This window comes from Canis aureus, chromosome 21, assembly GCF_053574225.1.
Source record: "Canis aureus isolate CA01 chromosome 21, VMU_Caureus_v.1.0, whole genome shotgun sequence".
In the NCBI taxonomy this organism is placed as follows: domain Eukaryota; kingdom Metazoa; phylum Chordata; class Mammalia; order Carnivora; family Canidae; genus Canis; species Canis aureus.
In genome coordinates this window covers 39,571,316-39,593,467 of record NC_135631.1, presented here as the reverse complement: position 1 = coordinate 39,593,467, position 22,152 = coordinate 39,571,316, and the positions used below count along the sequence as shown (strand labels likewise).

At 37.7% G+C, this 22,152-nt stretch overlaps 1 protein-coding gene across 2 annotated transcripts in view; it reads left to right on the top strand.

Annotated features, from left to right (window-relative positions):
- RELN (reelin) overlaps positions 1 to 22,152 on the top strand; it is a 498,583-nt gene that overhangs the window by 357,149 nt on the left and 119,282 nt on the right. For both annotated transcript variants that reach the window (XR_013360335.1, XM_077863957.1), the window contains exons 21-24: positions 10,429 to 10,621; positions 11,809 to 11,921; positions 18,365 to 18,502; positions 19,372 to 19,558. Coding sequence is in view for 1 of the 2 variants with exons in the window: in XM_077863957.1 (XP_077720083.1) it covers positions 10,429 to 10,621; positions 11,809 to 11,921; positions 18,365 to 18,502; positions 19,372 to 19,558 (631 nt within the window). In the remaining variant the exon portion in view is untranslated. The remainder of the gene's footprint in view (positions 1 to 10,428; positions 10,622 to 11,808; positions 11,922 to 18,364; positions 18,503 to 19,371; positions 19,559 to 22,152) is intronic.

The window sequence follows — 22,152 nt, the reverse complement described above, 5'->3', positions numbered from 1 at the left end:
ACCAGCTGAGCCACCCAGGTGCCCTGTAAGAGTGATTTTTTTTTTTTTGAACAGGTAAACAAAATGGGCAAACCTTTAGGTAGACTCACAAAAAAAAACAAAAAACAAAAAAACACCCTCAAAATCAGAAATGAAAGAGGAGACATTACAACTGATACTATAGAAATACAAAGGATTGTAAGAGTACTGTGAACAATTATCATGGTGATCATTTTACTATATATACATATATCAAATCATTATGTTGTATACCTAAAACTAATACAGTTGTATATGCCAATTATATCTCAGTAAAACTGGCAAAAATTAAAGTTAAAAAAGATGGAAAAAAGAAAGCTATAGTTTTTCTCTTTAGTCATGCTTGAGAAAAAGCAGATTTAATTAAAAGGTTTCAAAATCAATGAGATGTAGAAATGTTGAAAGTTTTCCTAGACTTTCATGGATGTTAAAATCAAAGGTACTCATTCCTTGTTATGTGTAATTTTTTTTTAATGAAAACTCTCTTTTCTTTATACAAATAAATCAACAGCATACATCATGTTAGGGTCAGTTTTTAGAAAGAGAAATTTCCTAAAGTTTGTCATGAAGTGGAGAGAAAATAAAAGAGCAACACGCAAGAAGTAAAGTAAGCTGTGAATGACAACAGGCATGAGAAAAAAAAAAAGGGTAATGTTAGTGTTGTGATGGGAAGATTCAGGAAGGCTAGTTTTTCATACCAGCTCCAGGTGGCCTGGTCAGCCCTAGAGTTGCAGAAAGATAGAGGTCGTAAAGAGGGAGAACAGCTACAGAGTGAGTGTCCCATGTAATGCAGTCCTCATGAGCCTAATTTTTTTTTTGATGTGTTGAAAATTTTATTAATGTTCAGTTTAAAAAGCTTAACAACTGTGATATGTTAAGACATATCTTTAAAAAGCCTTTAGAGTTTGGGCCTTGGTTCAGAAGTTGTGGGGGCCTTGGTGTTTCTTGTTGTTGTTAAGTGGTTTAAGAATTCATGATCTTGCTCTAGGGCTGGTAATACTGTGTCACTTTCTTCTCCCTCACAGAAATGGTGCTCAATGGGCAGCCCAGGTGGCTCAGTGGTTTAGCGCTTTCAGCCCAGGGCATGATCCTGGAGTCCCGGGATCAAGTCCCACGTCAGGCTCCCTGCATGGAGCCTGCTTCTCCCTCTGCCTCTGCCTCTGCCTCTGTCTCTCTTTCTCTCTCTCTCTCTCTCTCTCTCTCTCTGTGTGTGTGTGTGTGTGTGTGTGTCTCATGAATAAATAAAATTAAAAAAAAAAAAGAAATGGTGCTCAATAATGTTCAAAGCAGTCAGAGCAATGTGAGTATTGTCAGGAAGTTGCAAACCCTCAATTTTATCAATACTGCCAGGTGCTTCTATTAGAAGACACAGCCAAGTAAATTTCTTTAGGATTTTTCTTTCATCAACCCATATCTTACGCAGAAATCTTGTCAGTTTAAATAGTTTATTAGTAAGCCCAGAGTTTTCTTAGGATTATTTTTTACAGAGACTATTAAAAAGCAGTAAATCAATTCAAGTTATGCTGCTGAAAGAAACCAGTTGGGGTGATGTGGCTCCCAAGAACCATTTCAAACACCATTTCACAGTAAGTGATCTAGGAAGCTTAGCAGAGAGATGAGGTAAATATATTGAGTGACAAACTGAAAAGTCACTTTCTGTAGTTTTCAACAACTATTTAAAGTACTTTCAGGGGCGTCTGGGTGGCTTAGTTAAGTGTCTGCCTTCAGCTCAGGTTATGATCTCAGGGTCCTGAGATGGAGCCCCGCATGGGGCTCCCTGCTCAGTGGGGAGTCGGCTCCCTCTCTCTCTCTGCCCCTCCCCCTACTTGTGATATCTATCTCTCTCCCTCTCTTTTTCTCAAATATATAAAATCTTTAAAAACAAAAGTACTTCAGTACCCAGGAGTATAGTGCCTCTATAAAATTGGTAATATAATTAAATATTCCACCAAATAGATTTTATAAATGACTTTCTAAAATACAGCCTACTTATTATGCTTTTTCAATATAAGGATTTAATTACATGAAGTTTTTCATTCATTGATAGATGTACATTCGACTATTGATTGCACTATTGGCACCATTTGAGCTGGAGGTGTCATAGTTAGTATTGGAGATTAAAAGAGAAAAAGTCTTTTGTTTGCAGAGCTTACATTCTAGAGGGGAATAACACCACTTACCAAATAAACAAATTCATAGCAATATTTCAGGAAGTGGTTAGTACTGTGAGGATAAATGAATGGAGTGTTAGGTAGTCTAAGTGGAGAGTGAAATGATTTTTGGTAAAATAGGAAGGCCCTCCTGGAAGTATTACTACAGAGAGTTGAATAATGAGAGACAATAATGTAAAAATGTGCAAGGAAAGCATCACAGGTAGAGGGAATAGCAAGAGCAAAGGCCCTGAGGCAAGGAATTAAATTATATTAGGACGATTTACTTATTTGTTTATTTATTTATAGAGAGGAGAGAAAGGCAGAAGGAGGAGGAGGAGAGGGAGAATCTTAAGCAGGCTCCACACCCAGGGCTCAATCTCATGACCCTGAGATCATGCCCTGAACCAAAATCAAATGCTTAACCAACTGAGCTACCTGGGTGCCCCTAGAACCTTATAAAGCAACATAAAGATTTTGGAATTTATTCTAAGTTTTATGGGAATCCAGTAGATAATTTGTAGCAGAGGAGTAATGTGATCATACTTCTATTTTTTAAATAATTATGGCTGCTTTTTGGAGAACAGATGATAGAGGGTAATAGGAGAAGCAGTAGTAGGAGCTCAGCTCAGAGACTAACAGTGTTATTTGCATGTGCTTATAATGATGTTAGGAACAGAATGATGCAGTGAACAAATGGACCAATTAAAAGTACATATTGAAGGACAAAACCTTAGGGCCTGCTAAAGAAATGGATAAAATGGCTATGTTCCATTACTCATGTCCTATTGGTGTCCAAACAGTTGACTTTTAAGTCATTTATTTCTCCAAAGTTAGAATTTCCCTAAAAATCTCCATTTAGACTCAGTAGCTAAGTGAGGTTTTGGAAGTAAGAGAATATACAACTACACAAATTAACAAGAGAATTCTACATTTGGTGATTTAGATTCATGGTACGTATGGCTTGTTGAAATAGAAATTCATTAGGGCTGAGACAATTACTTTTTATGGACAGTGGTTCATGAAATATCCAGGGTATATAGAGTGAACTGACTCAGTTGGCCTCTCCTGCCTCCCTGTCTTTCACTCAGTCCACCCCAACCACATTGTTCTTCCTTCTCTCTACTCCAACAAGTCAAGCTCTTTCCTCTTCCAGCACCTTTGCATTAGCTCTGCCTTTTCCTGGGAAGTTCTTTCATTAGTCATTTTGGGCACATGCCAGGGCTCGCAAGCTTTCCAGCGGCCTGGATAAAGTCCAAGGGCTGGGAAAATGAATACTGTCTCAAAAATATGATAAGAGAATTGCAAAAATAGAATTAATACATTCAAATTAAATATCTATAAAATATAATATATGTTAACTCCATTCATTGCTAAATTGGAATATTCATAAAATTTCATTATATTGGAAATAATTTTTTGGTACGATTCCTGAGTTTGCTAAAAATTACAACCAAATGTAAATTACATGCATGACTAGTAGCCAAATAAAATTTAAAGGCAAAATTATAAAATATGCTTGAAGGATTTTGCAATGAAAAAAATAACATATATATATATATATATTTAATGGATATGAGTATATTTTAATTTGTTTGCCCTGATGTATAATGGAGTTTCCAAAATTAAAATTATCAAGGTCCTTTAAAAGTCTTAAAATGGTCTTGCTCGGCTATTGTCTTCCTTACTGTCACCCTTCAATACTATTACAATATCATTGACTGTATTCACTATGATGTGCCTTTTATTCCTGTGACCTATTCATTCCATAACTGAAGTCTGTACTTCCCACTGCCCTATCTCAGTACAACCTTTCTTGAGGGCAACTTGGCAGTAAAAGCTCATTTTAAAAATTCACTTTGAGCAAGCAGTTCTGCTTCTAGAAATTTATCCTAAGGAAATAATTGGACAAGTACACAAAGATAGATAAGAATGCATATTATACAAGCATTGCTTATAACAGTGAAAAATGGGGCAGTCTCCCAAGAGTTCCATAATTGGAGATTGGCTTTATTCTCAACATTTTTTCAATATGGAGAGAGGTCAATGAAAGAGTTGCAAAAAGAAAAAAAAAAAGAGGGATACTCAAACAGTGGACTCTTGATTTTGGCTCAGGTAATGATCTTCTGTCCATTAAGCCCCACTTCCCACTGCCAGCTGAACGTGGAGCTGCCTAAGATTCTCTCTCCTTCTCCCTATGCCCCTCCCCTACTCCTGCTCCTATCAAAACAAAACAAAAAAAAAAAGGTTTATTATGATTGTGTAATAGTTTTTTTAAAAGAAAGAAAAGTGAGGGACATCTAGGTAGTTCAGTGGTTGAGCATCTGCCTTTGGCTCAGAGTATGATCCTGAGGTCCCAGGATTGAGTCCCGCATCAGGTTCCTCACAAGGATCCTGCTTCTCCCTCTGCCTATGTCTCCTCCTCTCTCTGTGTGTCTCTAATGAATAAATAAATAAATCTTTTAAAAAAGAAAAGTGAGTGTTCATGTGTGGGCAAACATAATGAAGTCTGAAAGTATACCAAAATGTTGTCGTGATCATCTTTAGGTAATAGAACTGTGAATTTTTACTCTAAAAAAAAAAAAAAAAAAAAAAGCACTTCCATATTGTCAGATTTTTTTCTAATAAATGTAAAATTTATATAATCCACTAAGATAGTATGGTTATTTCTGTTTTGATACAATATGATAGAAATAACAAGTGAGTTAAAATGACACCTTCAATTCCACAATATCAACAAGATTGTCAACTCCAGCAAATTTTCTTTGATGATTGCAAAAACAAAACAAAAAGATGATATTAGAGAGGCTTAGATTCATTTACAAGTCCTTTTGCGGATGAATATAACTTCTGAATGGTATCAAACCAAAACCAGCTTTGTGTTGCTCTTCTATTGTTGTGGAAATGAGCTCTGCAGAACTGTTCTTTTCTGTGGGGTCCTTGAAAATAGTGGAATATTGCTTAGGTTTCTAAGAAATGTAAATATTGGTGCATATATTGGTGCATTATCTTTTCTGGGGACATATGGGTTGTGAAACTTCACACACATTGTTTAACTTACTAAACTTTTTTTTTTTTTTTGAGAGAGAGAGAGAAAGAGCGCTCACCCATGTATGCAAGTGTGAACAGGGTGAGAGAGAGGGAGACAGAGAATCCCAAGCAGGTTCCACACTCAGACACAGGGCTCAATCTCAGGACCCTGAAATCAAGGGTCAGGTGCTCCACCGACTGAGCCACCCAGATACACCATTATCAAACCTTTCTTAAAGAGATGAGATCCGTTGTTGAAAATGGCTCAGTCACTGGGTGAATTTGCCTTGAAGGAACTCTGTGGTCTGAGTAATCTCCCTTTTATATTGGTTATGTGCATCTATACTTCATATAAAAGAGCCTTTTTTTATGAAGATGGGAAAGAGCCACTGGGGAAATGCAGGAAGAGTGATTTCTTTAAGTGAAAATAACCCAAAACCTTATCTGTGTTCATTACAGCATGGAAGTAACAATAGTTTTGTAAACCTTGCCTTCTTCCCAATTGAGAAGCCTCACTCACACACTCATTTTATTCAACATTCTCTAAGTGCCTTTAATGGGCATGACGTAGTGGAAAAGACAATCAGAGTAGAAATCAGAAGGCCTGGTCTCTAGTTTTTGGGTTTTTTTTGTTTGTTTGTTTTTTATTCAAGAGAGACACAGAGAGAGAGAAAGAAGTGGAGACATAGGCAGAGGGAGAAGCAGGCTCCATGCAGGGAGTCTGAGGTGGAACCCGATCCCGGATCCTGGGATCATCCCCTGAGCCAAAGGCAGACCCTCAATCACTGAGCTACCCAGGCGTCCCTGGTCTCTAGCTTTTTAGTGATTGTGTGATCCTGGGGCCAGCAGCAGCTCAGCCTTTAGGTTTTTCAACTCCATAACCCCGTGTTAAGGATCTCTTATGGCCTCCCAAATAACCTTGACTCAAAGATCAAGTAGGATAATCTAGCTGTTGGAAAGCCACAATGTCCTGCAACAATACTATGTGCTTCTGTGAGGTGCATAGGTTCTGAGTGCTTTAAGGAGATGCAGGGATGATTGTCCTAGTTGAAAGAATTATCCCCATTCTCTCACTAAATCTTGTAATTACATGCAGGAGCTTTTTTACTGTTGCTTTCTTTGTGAGGCATTCTTGCAAATCAACATGAATGAAATTAAGCATCCTGATTCCCAATGCATTCTGTCTCTAGAATTTCTCCCCAGAAGGCTGATGTGGACTATTCTTTTTCATTTCTCTGATTCTAACAGAGAAGTTCAGCTTCAGTTTTGCCTTTATGAACCTATCTTGACTTAAACAAGCAGCAAAGAGGAGTAGTTTTATCAATTAAAGAATGTGAAATTCTCACCTCTAAAACCCCAGCTGAGTAAGAACATCAGTGTACTTAGGAGGGGAAAAGGTGACCTAATATCAGTGGCTTGCAGCCAGCCTTGGATAACTCATAAACAACTGAGTGAACTTGTACTATGAATGGTCAAGATTTTAAGGTATAGATGTCTGTGTTTTTCTTGTTATTTTTCTTCTGATTAAGTTATCAGAATAGGTGAGGTGAACATAACCACTACTACACTATGGAAATGAGGCAGATGATAGGAACAGACATTTACCCGAAGAAGACATACAAATGGCCAACAGACACATGAAAAAATGCTGAACACCATTTGCTATCAGGGAAATACAAATCAAAACCACAATGAATTAGCACCTCATACCAGTCAGAATGGCTAAAATTAACAAGCCAGGAAATAGATGTTGGCAAGGATGCAGAGAAAGAAGAATGCTCTTATACTCTTGGTGGGAATGCAAGCTGGTATACAGCCACTCTGGAAAACAATATAGAGGTTCCTCAAGAAGTTAAAAATAGAGCTACCCTACTCTACCCAGCAATTGTGCTACTAGGTATTTACCCCAAAAATACACATATAATGATCCAAAGGAGCACCTGCACCCTGATGTTTATAGCAGCAATATCCACAAAAGCCAAATTATAGAAAGAGCTGAGATGTCCATTGACACATGAATGGATAAAGAAGATTCCTCTCTATACCACATGGAATATTATTCAGCCATCAGAAATAATGAAAACTTATTATTTATATCGACGTGGTTGGAAATGGAGAGTATTTTGCTGAGAAAAATAAGTCAATCGGAGAAAGACAATTATCATATAGTTTCATTTATATGAGGAATAGAAGAAACAGCACAGAGGATCACGGGGAAGGGAGGGAAAACTGAATGGAAAGTATCAGAGAGAGAAACAAACAATGAGAAACTCTTAACTCTAGGAAACAAATTGAGGGTTGCTGGAGGGGAGGTGGGTGGGAGGATGGGGTAATTGGGTAATGAGCATTAAAGAGGGCACATGATGTGATGAGCACTGGATGTTATACTGAACTCTACATCTGAAACTAATGATGTACTATATGTTGGCTAACTGAATTTAAATTTTAAAAAGGTATCAAGATATATCATATGGTACCATGAAGTATGGCAGATGTTTTGGTTAGAAGTACATTCAGCTCTACCTTACAACAAAAACAAGAAAAGACAAAACTACTGATGGAATAGATATTTGTGTTAAGTAAGAAATTTATTATCACTGTTTAACAGACTTCATATAGACTCTTGTCCTTTTTCTTTTTTTTTACATTTTACATTTTATTTTTTTAAGTAATCTCTACACTCTGTATGGGACTCAAAATCACAACCCCAAGATCAAGATCACACCCTGACTGAGCCAGTCAGGTGTCTGAGACTCTTGTCCTTTTATATCATTTTTATGTTGTTTTCTTCTTGGTGTCTTGGCACCAAAGCTGTTATGGTGAGGGTAGCTCACAGAGCACATCCTTCTCAGGTTTGAATACTCACTGTCTTAAACTAGATTCATGGTTGATTGTAACCATGCAAAAGTTAGGCTTGGGCAGTATTTACAAAACACAGCATTTCTTTCTCTTTCTCTTTGAATTAAATGTTTTCTCTTTGAATTAAAACCATCTCTGAAGGGAGGAATTTACAAGGAGCTGATTGTGAAAATAATCTTAAATTATTTCAGAAATGCTGGGGTGGGGAAATACTGTGCAGACATGAGTGAGAAAGTTCTAGTGTCTCTCCGTGAATTACAAACTGTGCTGCTTGGCACTGTTGGGTGATTTTTTTCCCAGATGCCCAGGATGGATAGTATCCCTTTAAAGTAAACAATTTAAATAACTAATTAGTTGGCTCCCCCTAACTATATTTCTCATAAAGGGCACTAGAAAAAGCATTTAACCCTTAAAGTTAAAAGCAACATTTATTTCTCATGGAGAAAGCAGTCAGGACTTTTTTTGCTTACTTAAAAGACTCTGGAATTTATATGGACAAGTTTGTGCCTGTAGAGTTTACTAGAGTTTTTCTTCTATGTTGATTCTTTTATTTTGCAATATTGGTAAAAATTGCATTCTGCAGCTTTGTGTTTGCTAAAATGCATCCTATGCACTATGTCACACAGCAGCAATCATGGGTTTATATCTCTAATACCAAAGTATCATCACATGGTAACTGAAAGTAATTATTTTTAAATGACTGTATATAAAAGTTATTCAAAACTGCAGTGTTTTCCTCTCTATCTTATAGCAAGAGAAGGAGAGATTGTGTATTGTTGAGGGGTTTTAGAGTCATGGAGAGCTGAGTTCACACACTGAGTCTCTACCATTTACTATGCCCATTTCCCAACTTGTTGACGAGTGGTATTATTCCTATTTCAGTTATTGTAAGGATGGAACTAGGGATGATGATGTGGGTATTGTGCTTCGCACAGTCTGAGGATATGGCCTAGACTCAACAACGGTTGGACATCTTTATTATTAACGATAAACAAGTTGTAAGCATTGGATGTGTAACACCAACAATTATAAATATGACACTTCCTTTTATTGATCATTCAGCTAAAGCAGAATTTGAGGCTCTCAAACATTTTATTCCTTTATTTGTTGTTCAAGTGTAAAAACTTAATTAAAAATTGTTAAAGAGTAATTAGTCATAGTTAGGAAAAAGCTTCTTGCATTTTATAACCTTGACCCCAAGCCCAAGATGATCCTCTCTATATGGACAGTGTTCCATCTTTAAATGACATTTTAATGACTTCAAGAAGCAAGGCAGACTACTCCTTATTTTGCTGATTCAGCAAGCGACAATTAAGAACAAGTATTAAATGCCTCAAAGATTTCACAAATTTTTGCATCATTCCCTTGATCTATGTCAGCTCAGCCTCCAGACTAATAGGAAATACTGCTGTTCCTGGTACTGGCCCTGCTTCACAAGAGTAGTACCAAGTATTGTGGCAGACAAGCCCCAGTGTAGTTAACTCTGGGAATGTTTACATTGATCCATATTAACCACAGTGAAAATGTGCCCATATTTTAACCTCCTCTGATGGATTATAAATTCCTTGAGCAGGTTGCTCTAAAAAAAGTAATTGTGCCTGTCTTCAAACAGTTTATAATTACATAGTAGTCAACTGGGACCCAGTAAAATTTTACTGACTTGAGGCACAGTCATTAAAACTACATTATGATGTTTTCAGTAGTTAATGCCTAAGCATTGAACACTATTTGAAAAATCAGAAAAACAAAAGAAAAGTTGTACACTATCTAGTTTCCCACCACGAAACATAGCCACTGCAAGCATTCTGGTGAATTTCCTTTATGCATCATTTTGTGGATTTTTAAAAATTTATTGTCTCATAAGCATGTTAACTTGATCACATTACCTTCATAAATATTGGAAATATAGATGATCTGTCTTGTGGCATTACCAGTTTACTTAAGTATTCCATTTTCCCTGTGGTTTGACATTGAAATGGTTACCAATTACTATTATAAGTAGACTTGCAATATCATACTTTATAAAACTTTACTTGAATTTAGGATTATTTCCTTTGGATAGATTCTAAGAAGTGAAATTAATGAGCCAAATGAAAAAAAAAATGAGCCAAAGGATTTACACTCATGAACAAAATATGAGTGAGTACACATTTTCAAATATATTTGACAACTCTAGGTATTAACTTAAAAAATGCTTCTTTAATAGGCAGATTGTTTTAAATTACATTTGTTAGATTGACTACAATCCATTCTCGAGCTTGGCAAGATATAAGTAAGTGAAATTATTTTGGTGTATGATATGAAATGAAGAGCTTAATTTTTCCTTAAATACATCACTGTTTTTAATCTGATTCCCCCCTCTGTCTTTCAGTTTCACAGGAGATTCTAAACTTGCCTCAAGTATGCGCTATGTGGAAACACAATCAATGCAGATAGGAGCATCCTATATGATTCAGTTCAGTTTGGTGATGGGCTGTGGCCAGAAATACACTCCGCACATGGACAACCAGGTGAAACTGGAGTACTCCACCAACCACGGCCTCACCTGGCACCTGGTCCAAGAGGTAAGTCCATCTTGAATTTACCTTGTGATAAGTAGGCTCCTTCTTTTTACATAGGAGGCAGAGAATTACAATTCCAAAAGTTTAGGTTTGGTTGAAAAGGAACCATGTTATTTGTAACTTAGCATTGACGTAAAGTCAGCAACAAGGATTCCACATTCTGCACTTTGAGATGCTAAAGAGTAATTGAAAATTAAAAAAAGAAATGGAAATAACTTCAGGACTGGATACTCTGGGATGGTGTTTTGAATATTATTTCCTCTAACCCTCTTCCTCCATAAATTTTCTCTGACTCTCCATACCTTTCTAAATGCCTTCCTCCTTCCTCTCTTTCTTCTCTCCCTATAGCATATATTCATCTGTTCCTTTCTTTTTCTTTACCTGTCAAATAGACCATAGAATCTGGCATCTCTCGTCTTTGAAAAGAAAGAAAGAGGGATCCCTGGGTGGCGCAGCGGTTTGGCGCCTGCCTTTGGCCCAGGGCGTGGTCCTGGAAACCCGGGATCGAATCCCACGTCGGGCTCTCGGTGCATGGAGCCTGTTTCTCCCTCTGCCTATGTCCCTGCCTCTCTCTCTCTCTGTGACTGTCATAAATAAATAAAAATGTTTAAAAAAAAAAAAAAAAGAAAAGAAAAGAAAGAAAGAAAGAGAGAGAGAGAGAGAGAGAAAGAAAGAAAGAAAGAAAAGAAAGAAAAGAAAGAAAGAAAGAAAGAAGAAAGAAAGAAAGAAAGAAAGAAAGAAAGAAAGAAAGAAAGAAAGAAAGAAAGAAAAGAGACAGACACAGATCATCATTGCATGACAATGGGTAAAATGTACTTCTTAGGATAAAATGTAATTCTGTATACACAGTGATCTAACACTGCAATAAATGCATAAATAGCACAGTGAATAGAATAATTTTACCAAATGCCAGTGTTGTGATAACAGGTCAAAAAAAATGGATCCTAATCCATTTCCGTTTTTATGTGAGAATTAAAAAACATTTAATTTTATGATGGCACTTGTTTCCATTATTTCCTAAGTGTTTCAGCTTCACAGAAGGAAATCTCATGGATTACATCCATGTTGCAAATAGTTAAGATTATGACATTAGATTTCTCTAAGGTCTTTTTCACTTATGATGAGTGAGTCAATATGTTGTCCCAGGAGGAACAGAAGCCGAGTTTAATTTTTGCCTTCCTCTCTTTCAGGAATGTCTTCCAAGTATGCCAAGTTGTCAAGAATTCACATCGGCAAGTATTTACCACGCCAGTGAGTTCATGCAGTGGCGAAGAGTCATAGTGCTTCTTCCCCAGAAAACTTGGTGAGAGATGACATCTGTAGATAAAATTATGACTTTAACTTTTACTCTCTCTGTTAGCGTGCCTTGAATGCAAAGAAGAGTTAGGCATAATGGAAAGATGAATTTTCTTTGTCATCAAAAGACCCAGATCTTTCTTTTTTACGGAGGATATTTGAAAAATAGAGCTAATGAAAATTTTTTCCTTTCTTTAATATATTTTTTATTGAAGTTCAATTTGAAAATTTGATATCCAAAGTGTCCTACTTTTTTTCATTTTAGTATGGTTGACACATAATATTACATGAGTCTCAGGTACATGACTTAGTGATTTGACAACTCTATACCTTGTGCTATGCTCACCACAAGTGTAGCTATTGTATGTCACCATACAGCACTATTGCAGTGCCGTTGACCATATTTCCTATGCTGTGCCTTTTATTCCCGTGACTTACTCATTCCCTAAATGGAAAACTGTAGCTCCCATTCACCTTTGCCCATTTTGACCATCCTCCACCGTCAACTCCCTCTCTGGGGCAACCATCAGGTCTGATTCTGTTTTTTGTTTGCTTATTCATTTGTTTTATATTACAGATTCCATGAGTGAATCGTGAAATCTTGTGGTATTTGCCTTTCTCAACCTGACTTACTTCACTTAGTGTAATACCATCTGTATCCTAGCTTTTTCTGATCTCTGTTTTTGCCCAACTCAATAAGCCAGTTCCTTTAGGTTTGACATATGTAGAAGGGAAGGATACAGAAATCCAAAATCTCCTATGCCAAGACAATTTGGATTTCAAGGCTCTTTTCTAGCTCCAAAGCCCTACTTCTTATTTCAAAAGCTTAATACACACTTCTTTTTTCTATTCACATTTTTTCAGTAACAGTAAAAATCATCCTCAAGAAGCTAAAGCCTCAGCAATTAGGGAGAAAGTTAAATATTTGATAATGTTTAAGAGGAAAACACATTTTTCCCTAAATATTACATAATTTTGCATTAGATTGATCGCTCTGGGAACCTTGTGAGGAATAGATTGTAGGAGAAAGAGTGAAGACAGGGAGTCAAGTTAGGGGTTTCCAGGCAATCGATGTTTAGTTGGTTTGGAGTATGATTGTAACACATGACAAGAGCCATCATTTGTGAAATATATCTTAATCAAATGGGGTTTGCTGGTGCACTAGATGAGAGCTGTGGTAGGAAAGGAAGAATCAAAAACAGTTTGTAAATCCCAGGCCTACGGAAATTTTTGGATGGTTGTGCCACTGGCCGAGGTGGGAAAGCCCAGAGATGGAAGGATTTGGAGCAGGCAATGAAGCATTCTGTTTTTGTGAGTTGGAGTTTGAGATAAACTATCCAAGCAGAAATCTCAAGAAGCCAACTGGACTAAGCATCTGGAGCTCAGAAAAGAAGTTTAAGTTGAAGAGTTGAATACCATGAGTACTGTTTGAAGCCCTGGGATAGGATAAACTTGCCCAAGAAAGAACCTTGAACTAGAAATATGCTGAGGCCTGAGTTCTCAGTATATCCTTACCAGTGATTAATTAATCACACTTTTTTAACCATTCACAACCTCTTCAAGCCTGATTTCTTATGAGTAGAATGAAGAAGTTTAATTAGATCTTAAAAGTCACTCTCAGTTCAGGAATTCTAAGATTCTGTGATGTATATAGTAGAAAAGGCATGAAAGAGACAATTCTATTTTTCTGTGGCATCAGCCTTCTAAGAGCCCTTTTGTAAAGAGAAAATTACTAAATAAACCTTTCTTAGATTATTTTACATGAAAGTTAGGCTGTACACAAAAACAATTGGTTAGATAACAACCCAGAATTATTATTCTATGTCCTTTAGTGAAAGATTGAATTACTGAATTATAGAAGAATGCCTCCTTGATTATTTTTAAGGATTCATCATTATGTCGGTTGGAATAAAATGCTTGAAATTTGATTTCCACAGATTTTTTTATATCCAACTGTGAGCCATTTCCTGGATACTGTTAATGCTTTGTTGCTACTTTCTCCAACATCCTACTTTTTTTCTGTCTACTGCTGAGAATATAATCAAGATTTGTATTTAATATCAATGATATTCCAAGCATATCTATCACAATTATAAAAAAGCAACAGATCAAACAATTGAAATAGTCATCATACTTACTGTAAAGCTATTGAGGTTTTTCCTTTTGATTATTTCACCATTAAGTGTATCACCCTCATTATTTAAAAATGTAGGTTTGGGGTTTTTTTTTAAGATTTTATTTCTTTATTCATGAGATACACACAGAGAGAGAGAGAGGCAGAGACACAGGCAGAGGGAGAAGCAGGCTCCCTGCGGGGAACCCGATGTGGGACTTGATCCTGGGTCTCCAGGATCATGCTCTGGGCTGAAGGCGGCGCTAAACCACGAGTCACCCAGGCTGCCCCAGGTTTTTATTTATTGACATGTGGGGCACTATTTCAAAACTCTGATGGTAAGTGTATCTTAGAGATAGTATATCTTAGAGAAATCTTTTCATCCCCAGAAATGTTATAAACTATTATTCTTTTTTTAAAAGATTTTATTTATTTGTTTATTTGAGAGAGAGAGAACACACAAGCAGGGGCAGAGGGAGAAGCAGACTCCCCACTGAGCAGGGAGCTCAAGGTGTCGCTCAATCCCAGGACCTTGGGATCATGACTTAAGCCGAAGTCAGATACAACCAACTGAGCCATCCAGGCGCCTCTAAACTATTATCCTTAATTAATATAGTTTAGGCAGTTTCCAAAAAATACTGTCCTTCATTAAAAAAAAAAAAAAACTTTGACATTCAAATTGTATGTTGCATTATTTTTTCCCAGCTTTAAAGATAGTACTACTGGGTTGAAAGTTTAGTAAAGTTTTAATATACTTTAGTATAGTTTAGTTTAGTTATAGTTTAGTTTAGTAGAGTACACTTTCATTTTAGTATAGAAAAGATCAATTCTCATCAGTGTTTATTAGACAGTTAAGAGGATATCTATTTGACCCTTAACCATCTCAGTTCCATCACTGCCTGCCGCAAGTTGGATACTCATTAAATGTTGGGGAATTAAGTAGAATTTTAATTCAATGTGCCTCCATATCTACTAGATTATTCCTGCAGCCATTTGCCTTTAAGCCCATGTAAGTGAATAATTGAACTCTGCTTTTCCAAATTGTCTTCAAAGCCCTGGGTAAAGAAAGTAAAAATATTTTTTTAAAAACAAAACAACCCAATCAGATATTTTCTTTTCACATTCCTGCCAATCCTTAAACTAAACATTATTGCTACATGTCAAAAAAAAAATAGTGTTCATCTGGTTATTATCATTGTTTTGGGATTTATAATGCTTTTTTAAAGCTCTGCTATAAGGATAAAGTGCATTATTTGTCCCTGGCATTCTTGATAACTTTATTTATTATATTAATTTCAAACTTTTGCAAATACCATGTTAATCTCGAGCACTAGGGAAAAGGGAGTGCAGTTTAGTTTGAAGCAGTTTTCCTTTTGGCAAATCTTTGTTCTGCTGCTTTGATTCACACATATACAACTCTAAATTGAATACACACAAGCAAATGTGGTTCCCACATTATCAAAGATCTGTTAGCTTTGGAAAATATGCCAGATAGGACAACTTAGAGTGGAAATATTGACTATATATACACCTGCTTGGAGAAATTATATCGTATATGAACTGAAATTTGTTACCCAATGAAAATTAATTTTGTTTTTATGAGAGACATTTACATAAGAACAGGGCCTAATGAGACCCAAACAGCTGTCAGTTGCTGACTTCATAAACAAATCTACACCTAATGACTGAATGAGTTTCAAAATAATTGGGTAAATGTAATTACAGCAACTTTGAAGGTGGAAAATACAATTTAGTCAGCCTTCATTTACCTTGATTCCTCAGCCTTGATACCTTGATACCGAACTATCAAGAGATAACTCAGTGCTATTTTAATTCAGTCTAGAAGTTTATATGGGAAAAAAATCAAATCAAGACAAGACTGACAAGTTTTGTTGCTTTGGGGAATCCATAGAGTTTGGGTTTTAAATGCAAGTCAACTTCATTTCATGATCCACCCACCAGTGGTCCCATTTTGAGACCCAATGCAGAGTGCACAAGATTTTCCTTCTAAGAATGCTTAGATCTTGGGGCCTGGGAGGGCTGGCAAATTAAATATTTGTATTGAGGGCAATATTTAGCAGTGATGCAGCTGCAAATCAGTGAGATCACACCTTGTGTTCTCATGTGTGACCACCTGGAGATTGCTCACACAACTAATTTTTTTTCTCACTAAAAACGAAGCCAATATTCAACCTCTTTTTGCTTCCTTTTCTGTTAATTAAGATCAGCACATTAAACCATGGATTGTAATTTTACTTGGAAAAATACACTTTAATCTTTTTGTCTTAAGGAAATATCTTTCTCAAGAGTTTGCAAGATGTATGTAAGGACTAATTTGCTTAGTAAAAAAATTCAGAATGTGTTTATGTGTGACTATTCAGAAACATAAATAAACTGGGAAATCTAGGACAGATTTCTGAAACCCTCCAACCCCATTTTAATGTTTGAAATATCAAAACTTCAAAATAATGTATGCCATGGGTTTCATGTAGGCATGTGACTATATAGAAAATAAACTATCCCCCTCAGTCAACAACCCCAGAACAATCACTAAATTTATGAGCTAGAAGGGATCTTAGAAATTGGTTTGCCCAATCCTTTTATTTGAGAGGTGAGTAACTAGAAAGCCTGAAGGCTTAAATTTCTCACTAAAGGTCACACAGCTGATAAATTGCAAAGCTAGGGTCCAAGGGGTCAAGTCCCCAGAGTCCCAGCACATTTCATTACTCCCATTACCTGCAGAAGTCAGAAAAAGGCTGCCCTTTCCTGGCTTGTTCATCTGCTCATTGACTCATTTTTTAGCAGTCTCTTTTGGTACACCTACTTTTTTCTGTTCCTGTGCCAACTATTGAAATAAAAGATGGCCTTGTCGCCAAAAGAGCTCACAATCTAGATGCCTGTGACCTCAGACTTGACTCAGATTATCATCAGTCCTAAAAGAATATAGTCATCTTTCCTTTGCATGACACTGAGATATGAAACTTTAATTTGCTTCTTCTTTGTAGGGCTCTATGCTCTAAAACTCTGTACCTACTTTGTAGGATCTTCTATAACCATTTCTTATTAATGAGGCTATGACAATTGTGGTGACTATTAGATTTCACATATAGACTATTACCGTAGCGGAGGTGTATCTGTGTCATCGCACGTATCATGACAAGCACTGATATGCAGCAAACCCGTGTCTACTGGACACATCTCAGTGAATCCTGGAATGATCCTACTAGGAATTAAAATGCAACATATTAGCCACAGATCATTGGTAAAATAAACAATAAAGGCTTAGTCTGGATTTTAACAATCTGGTACATACTTGGGGAGTATTTACTATGTGGATAATTGATACAGTAGACATTAAGAGATTTTTTTCAGAGCAGTTAAGGTCAAGTGTATGTGTAGACAGTGTGCTTGAGGAGGGTTTAATCAACGGTACTGAGCATGCACATTAAGTCTGCAAATCCTTTTTGTTTTCTTTTGTTTTGCACTTTGACCAAAAAGAACTGATCACAAGCCCTGAACATTTCTAGAAGCAAAAAATATGATGTGATTTGAAAAGAATTTTTTGTGACTGTCAGAAGATGGAAACTTTCTGAACATTGCTCTCAAAATATCTTCTTCTTTAGACTTTCTATCTGGTTTAGATGAATCCAGGTCCTACATATTTCTGTGTGTAATGGACTGTTTAACTTTTTGTTTCCACTTAGCATCAGCTTGTCCATGAAACCTACCCAAGTTAATGTTTCAGAAATAATAAGCATAATTTAGCACTCAGATGTTCTCACTTATAGAACATGTTCTTCTTATAGTACATTGTAACATGCCCCTCAATCCCAAAACAATACCCCCAAACAAAACTTTTGTTTTATACTGATAGCTCACTGGAAGTTTTCCAATAACTACTGTTTATTTTTTGGAAGAAATTACATTACCATAACTGAAACACCTCACATTTTCCTCTGTGGAAGAGAGGCTCTTTTGTATATATCTTTATTTTTTTAATATTCTTTCTTTTTTCCTTTCTTTTTATTCTTCCTGGCATGAAACCTCTGTGTAACAACAAAAGAAATCTTATATTTTTGTTTCTCTTTAAAGTGTCGCAAATTGAATTAAGATTGAGGTATATATCCAAAGCACAGATTTCTTTCTAGACTTTTCATCATGGTAAAATTGTTGAATCAGCTTATAATTGAGTAGACAGGCTTTCAACTACCAAAGAAAATGGCAGCTAAATGCAAATTCCAGAAAGTTAGTTATCTGAAAGAGTCTGAACTCTGACATTCTTTGTGCTGTCACATGTCACTTAAAATATTGTTTTTGCTACCATTCCTTGTCCGTAGGTCCAGTGCCACCCGCTTCCGCTGGAGTCAAAGCTACTACACAGCCCAGGACGAGTGGGCTTTGGACAACATTTACATTGGGCAGCAGTGTCCAAACATGTGCAGCGGGCACGGCTCCTGTGACCACGGCGTGTGCAGGTACGTACCCCGCCACCTGTGGCTGATTGTCTCCTTCTCAGGACTTGTGGTCAGAGGGATGACACCGCAGCTGTCATCAGAGTGGCATGGACACACTGATGAAGAAAGAGCCAAAAGGAAGCCATTCCCCTTTCTGTTCTTATTTTAGATATAAAAGATGCTGTTACATTTCAGTAAAGTCGTAAAGATGTATATCCTAAGCTTCAAAATCTAACCTCAAGATGAGGCCTCCCTGGTGTAAACTTCAGAGTTTATTAATTAATGCCAAAGTCCTCTTCAGTGGTTAAAGAGAGCCTTGCTGTTGTTTCCCTTCTGCCCCTGATGGTCCTAAAGCGCATGTCAGACAGCTGCTTCCCGCACCCTGCCAGAAGCTCAAGGTTGTGGGCAGGGGGAGAAGCGGTTATCGCTAATGAGGATGAGGTAGGAATGCACTCGAATGCTTAAAGACTCTAAAAGAGACGTAATTTAATCAGAAGGAGGAGCTATAAAACAGGGCCAGAGCTACATGATGGATGAGCAGACAAGCATTTCTATGTGACTTTCAAGAGGATCCCACTCTTCCCCCCCCTTGCCCCCAACACATGCACACACACACACACCCCCATGTCCTCCTTCATTACTATTTGGTGCCTCAGGTCTGCTGTTACAGCCAGATTTCTTTTAAGAAAAGGATTCTGTCCTTTCTTCTTTTCGGTGTCAAACACTGAAGATCATTCCCAGCACACACACAGATTGGCACTGTAGAGACAAATCTAGTGTGAATGCTAAGGTCTGAGCAGAAGGGAGACATGGGAAATGTTGCAGGGACACAGCCATGGCTTTCACAGAAGGGACTGTGACTTGTCTACTTGGCCCTTCCACTCTCATAGGTGCGACCAGGGATACCAAGGCACCGAGTGCCACCCGGAAGCTGCTCTTCCTTCCACGATTATGTCAGACTTTGAGAATCAGAATGGTTGGGAGTCTGACTGGCAAGAAGTCATCGGGGGAGAAATTGTAAAACCAGAACAAGGGTGTGGGGTCATCTCATCTGGATCATCTCTGTATTTCAGCAAGGTAAGAGCTGGGGATAAGTGACGACAAAGGTGCAACTCACGTAGGGGAATACGTGATCAGGGCAATGGCTATTTCAATATGTGACGGATTTATGGAGCAGTCTGCGCTCAGAAGGTACAAACATGAGAGTTTCCCACACACACACACATACACACACACTGCTGACTGTTAAATTCTTTTGTCAGATTCCTGTCGCTGAACTCTATTTGGGAAACTTTTATAGCTTGATAATTGTTTTTGGTTACTACAAACCCAGGTTAGGGCAGTTGAAAATTCCTGCCCTTCTTGTACCTGATTTAAATTTCATCATCTTCCTTTCCTGCCGGGCTTATGTCTTGAGCGTCTTTGAGTGGGACAGGGACTTGGTGTCTTCTGACCCCAGCATTGGAGGTGCATGAGCGTGTGACCTGTGGGTGAAGAGTGAGGAATGGTGGCAAAGGGGAAGCCTAGAAGTTAAGAGCAACAACTGCCTGCTGCAGTCCCCGCCACTCCCTAGCTGCGTGACTTTGAGCAAATCCCTTCACCTCTGTATGAATTGGCTTCTTCATCTGTACAGTGGAGACCAGAATATTCTACTTCATTAGGCTCGTGATGCAGAGTAAATGAGTTAGTACTTCTAAATCACGTAGAACAGTGCCAAACACCTAGAAAGCACTTCTATAAGTGTTTGTTGCATTTATCAATCCGTTAATCTCAAGAATATGACTGGAGGAAGGAGGGGTGATGGTGGGGTTTGGGGATGTGCAGAGCTGTTCCCTGGAACTACCTGTCCATGTTGGGCAGACATCTCATGTCTTATGTCGGCTCAGTCTGGTGGCCAAGATTATGGCACCAGCAGATTCAGTGTTTGATGAGGGTCTGCTCGCTGGTTTATAGATGACCGTCTTCTCATTGTATCCTCGCATGGTCGAGAGCACAAGGAGAAGAAGCAGGCACCAAATACCAGCATGAGGGCTCCACCTTCATAACATGATAAAGACTCCACCTCATCATACCATCCCTTTAAGGGTTAGGCTTTCCACATATGGATTTGGGAGCACACAAACATGAAGTCCATACAGAGACAGTGGAGAAGTTTTTCTTGCACTTCACCTTCACTAGAGGCAGCACTAGGTTGGGCAGAAAGGTCCGTAGACCCCACTGAGGGCCTAGAGTGCCACTGGGAATCTCTAAGACTGATTCTCGTCTACTACTGAACATGCCCAGCCCCTGCTGCTTGGTTAGCAACGGGGAAGGGCGAACTACCTTCCCCTCCTCCCTTGCTACCATATAGGCAGGACATTATTTTCTCTCCCCAACCCCCCAATTCATCTCTTTATTTAGTCCTCAAAAGGACTAGAGTGGGAGCAGGTCCACTTCTCCCCCATGAGCTATATGTCTAACCCTGCTTATTAATAGCTCTCTTTAGAATGTAAGATCCTTAAAACCACTTCTTTCCAGCAAGGATGATAGCCATCAATTCTAGGACAACTGGAAATGTCCCAGTCTACATCACATAACAAACACGCAGATGTGGGTGATATACTGTAGGGTTCATATGTTGTGGAATCTGGGCTGAAATCCAAAATAAGTTAATTTATGCAAATGCAAAAATAGGTACAGGTTTTGTTTTGATGCAGGTGCAGAACAAAGAATCAGCAAGCAAACAAGATAGAGAATGATAGAAAATCAGGGATGAATTCCATCTGATGATATTTCCTATCCATTGACATTGAACATCCACTGGTCATTATGGTTAGAGATAATTGTCCACAAGTGACCAGTGTACATTGCATAGATCAGGATACACTGTATAATTGTTCAGAAATGGGGAAATTATGTCTCCCAGAAGCATCAGTTTTAAAACAAGATTATGAATCCTTGACCAATATTTACCAGACACCCCAGTAAACATGTATGTGTACACACAAATACTTTACACATAGGAAGGTTACATGTTAATATGTATATAACTTTAATTCAAGATTATCTCAATCATAAAGCTACCTGAATCTGTGCCTAAGCTCCAAAACTCATTAGCTGGTTCATCTTGCAGACATAAAACATCTTTCTGTATCTCAGTTTTCTGTATTGTTAAGTGGAATTTGGGGAGGATCGGTGGGTTAATGAAGGTAAAGGATAAAGAATAGTGTTGGGCACATAGAAATAGCTCAGTAAGTTAACTATCACAATTACATTTTATAAGAACATATTTAAAATTGGTATCATTAGATATTTCCATGTGTATGCCCTGCCACTAACTTAAAATCAGTCTTTCAAAAGTAGAACCATTCTCTTCCCCTCTCAATCCAGCTTTCTCCCTAAGTTTTTGTCAGAATATCCGAGGGGCATTTTTCCCCTTTTTTCTCTTATATCAAGGAGATCTGTTTTGAATTCAAAGTGAGAAAAAACTAGCTTAAGCAAAAAAGGAGATAATTCGGTTAGTATCATCAAAACACAAGAGGGCTTAGATGAAACTGGCCTCAGAGATTATCTGGAACCAGAAACTCAAATGCCCACAGACCTCTCTCCTCTGTTTTCAGGCCAGCTGTCATTATGAGAGTGGTGCCAGGGCCACAGAGCTTTCTGAGCAACTCTGTAGAAAAAGGTTTCTG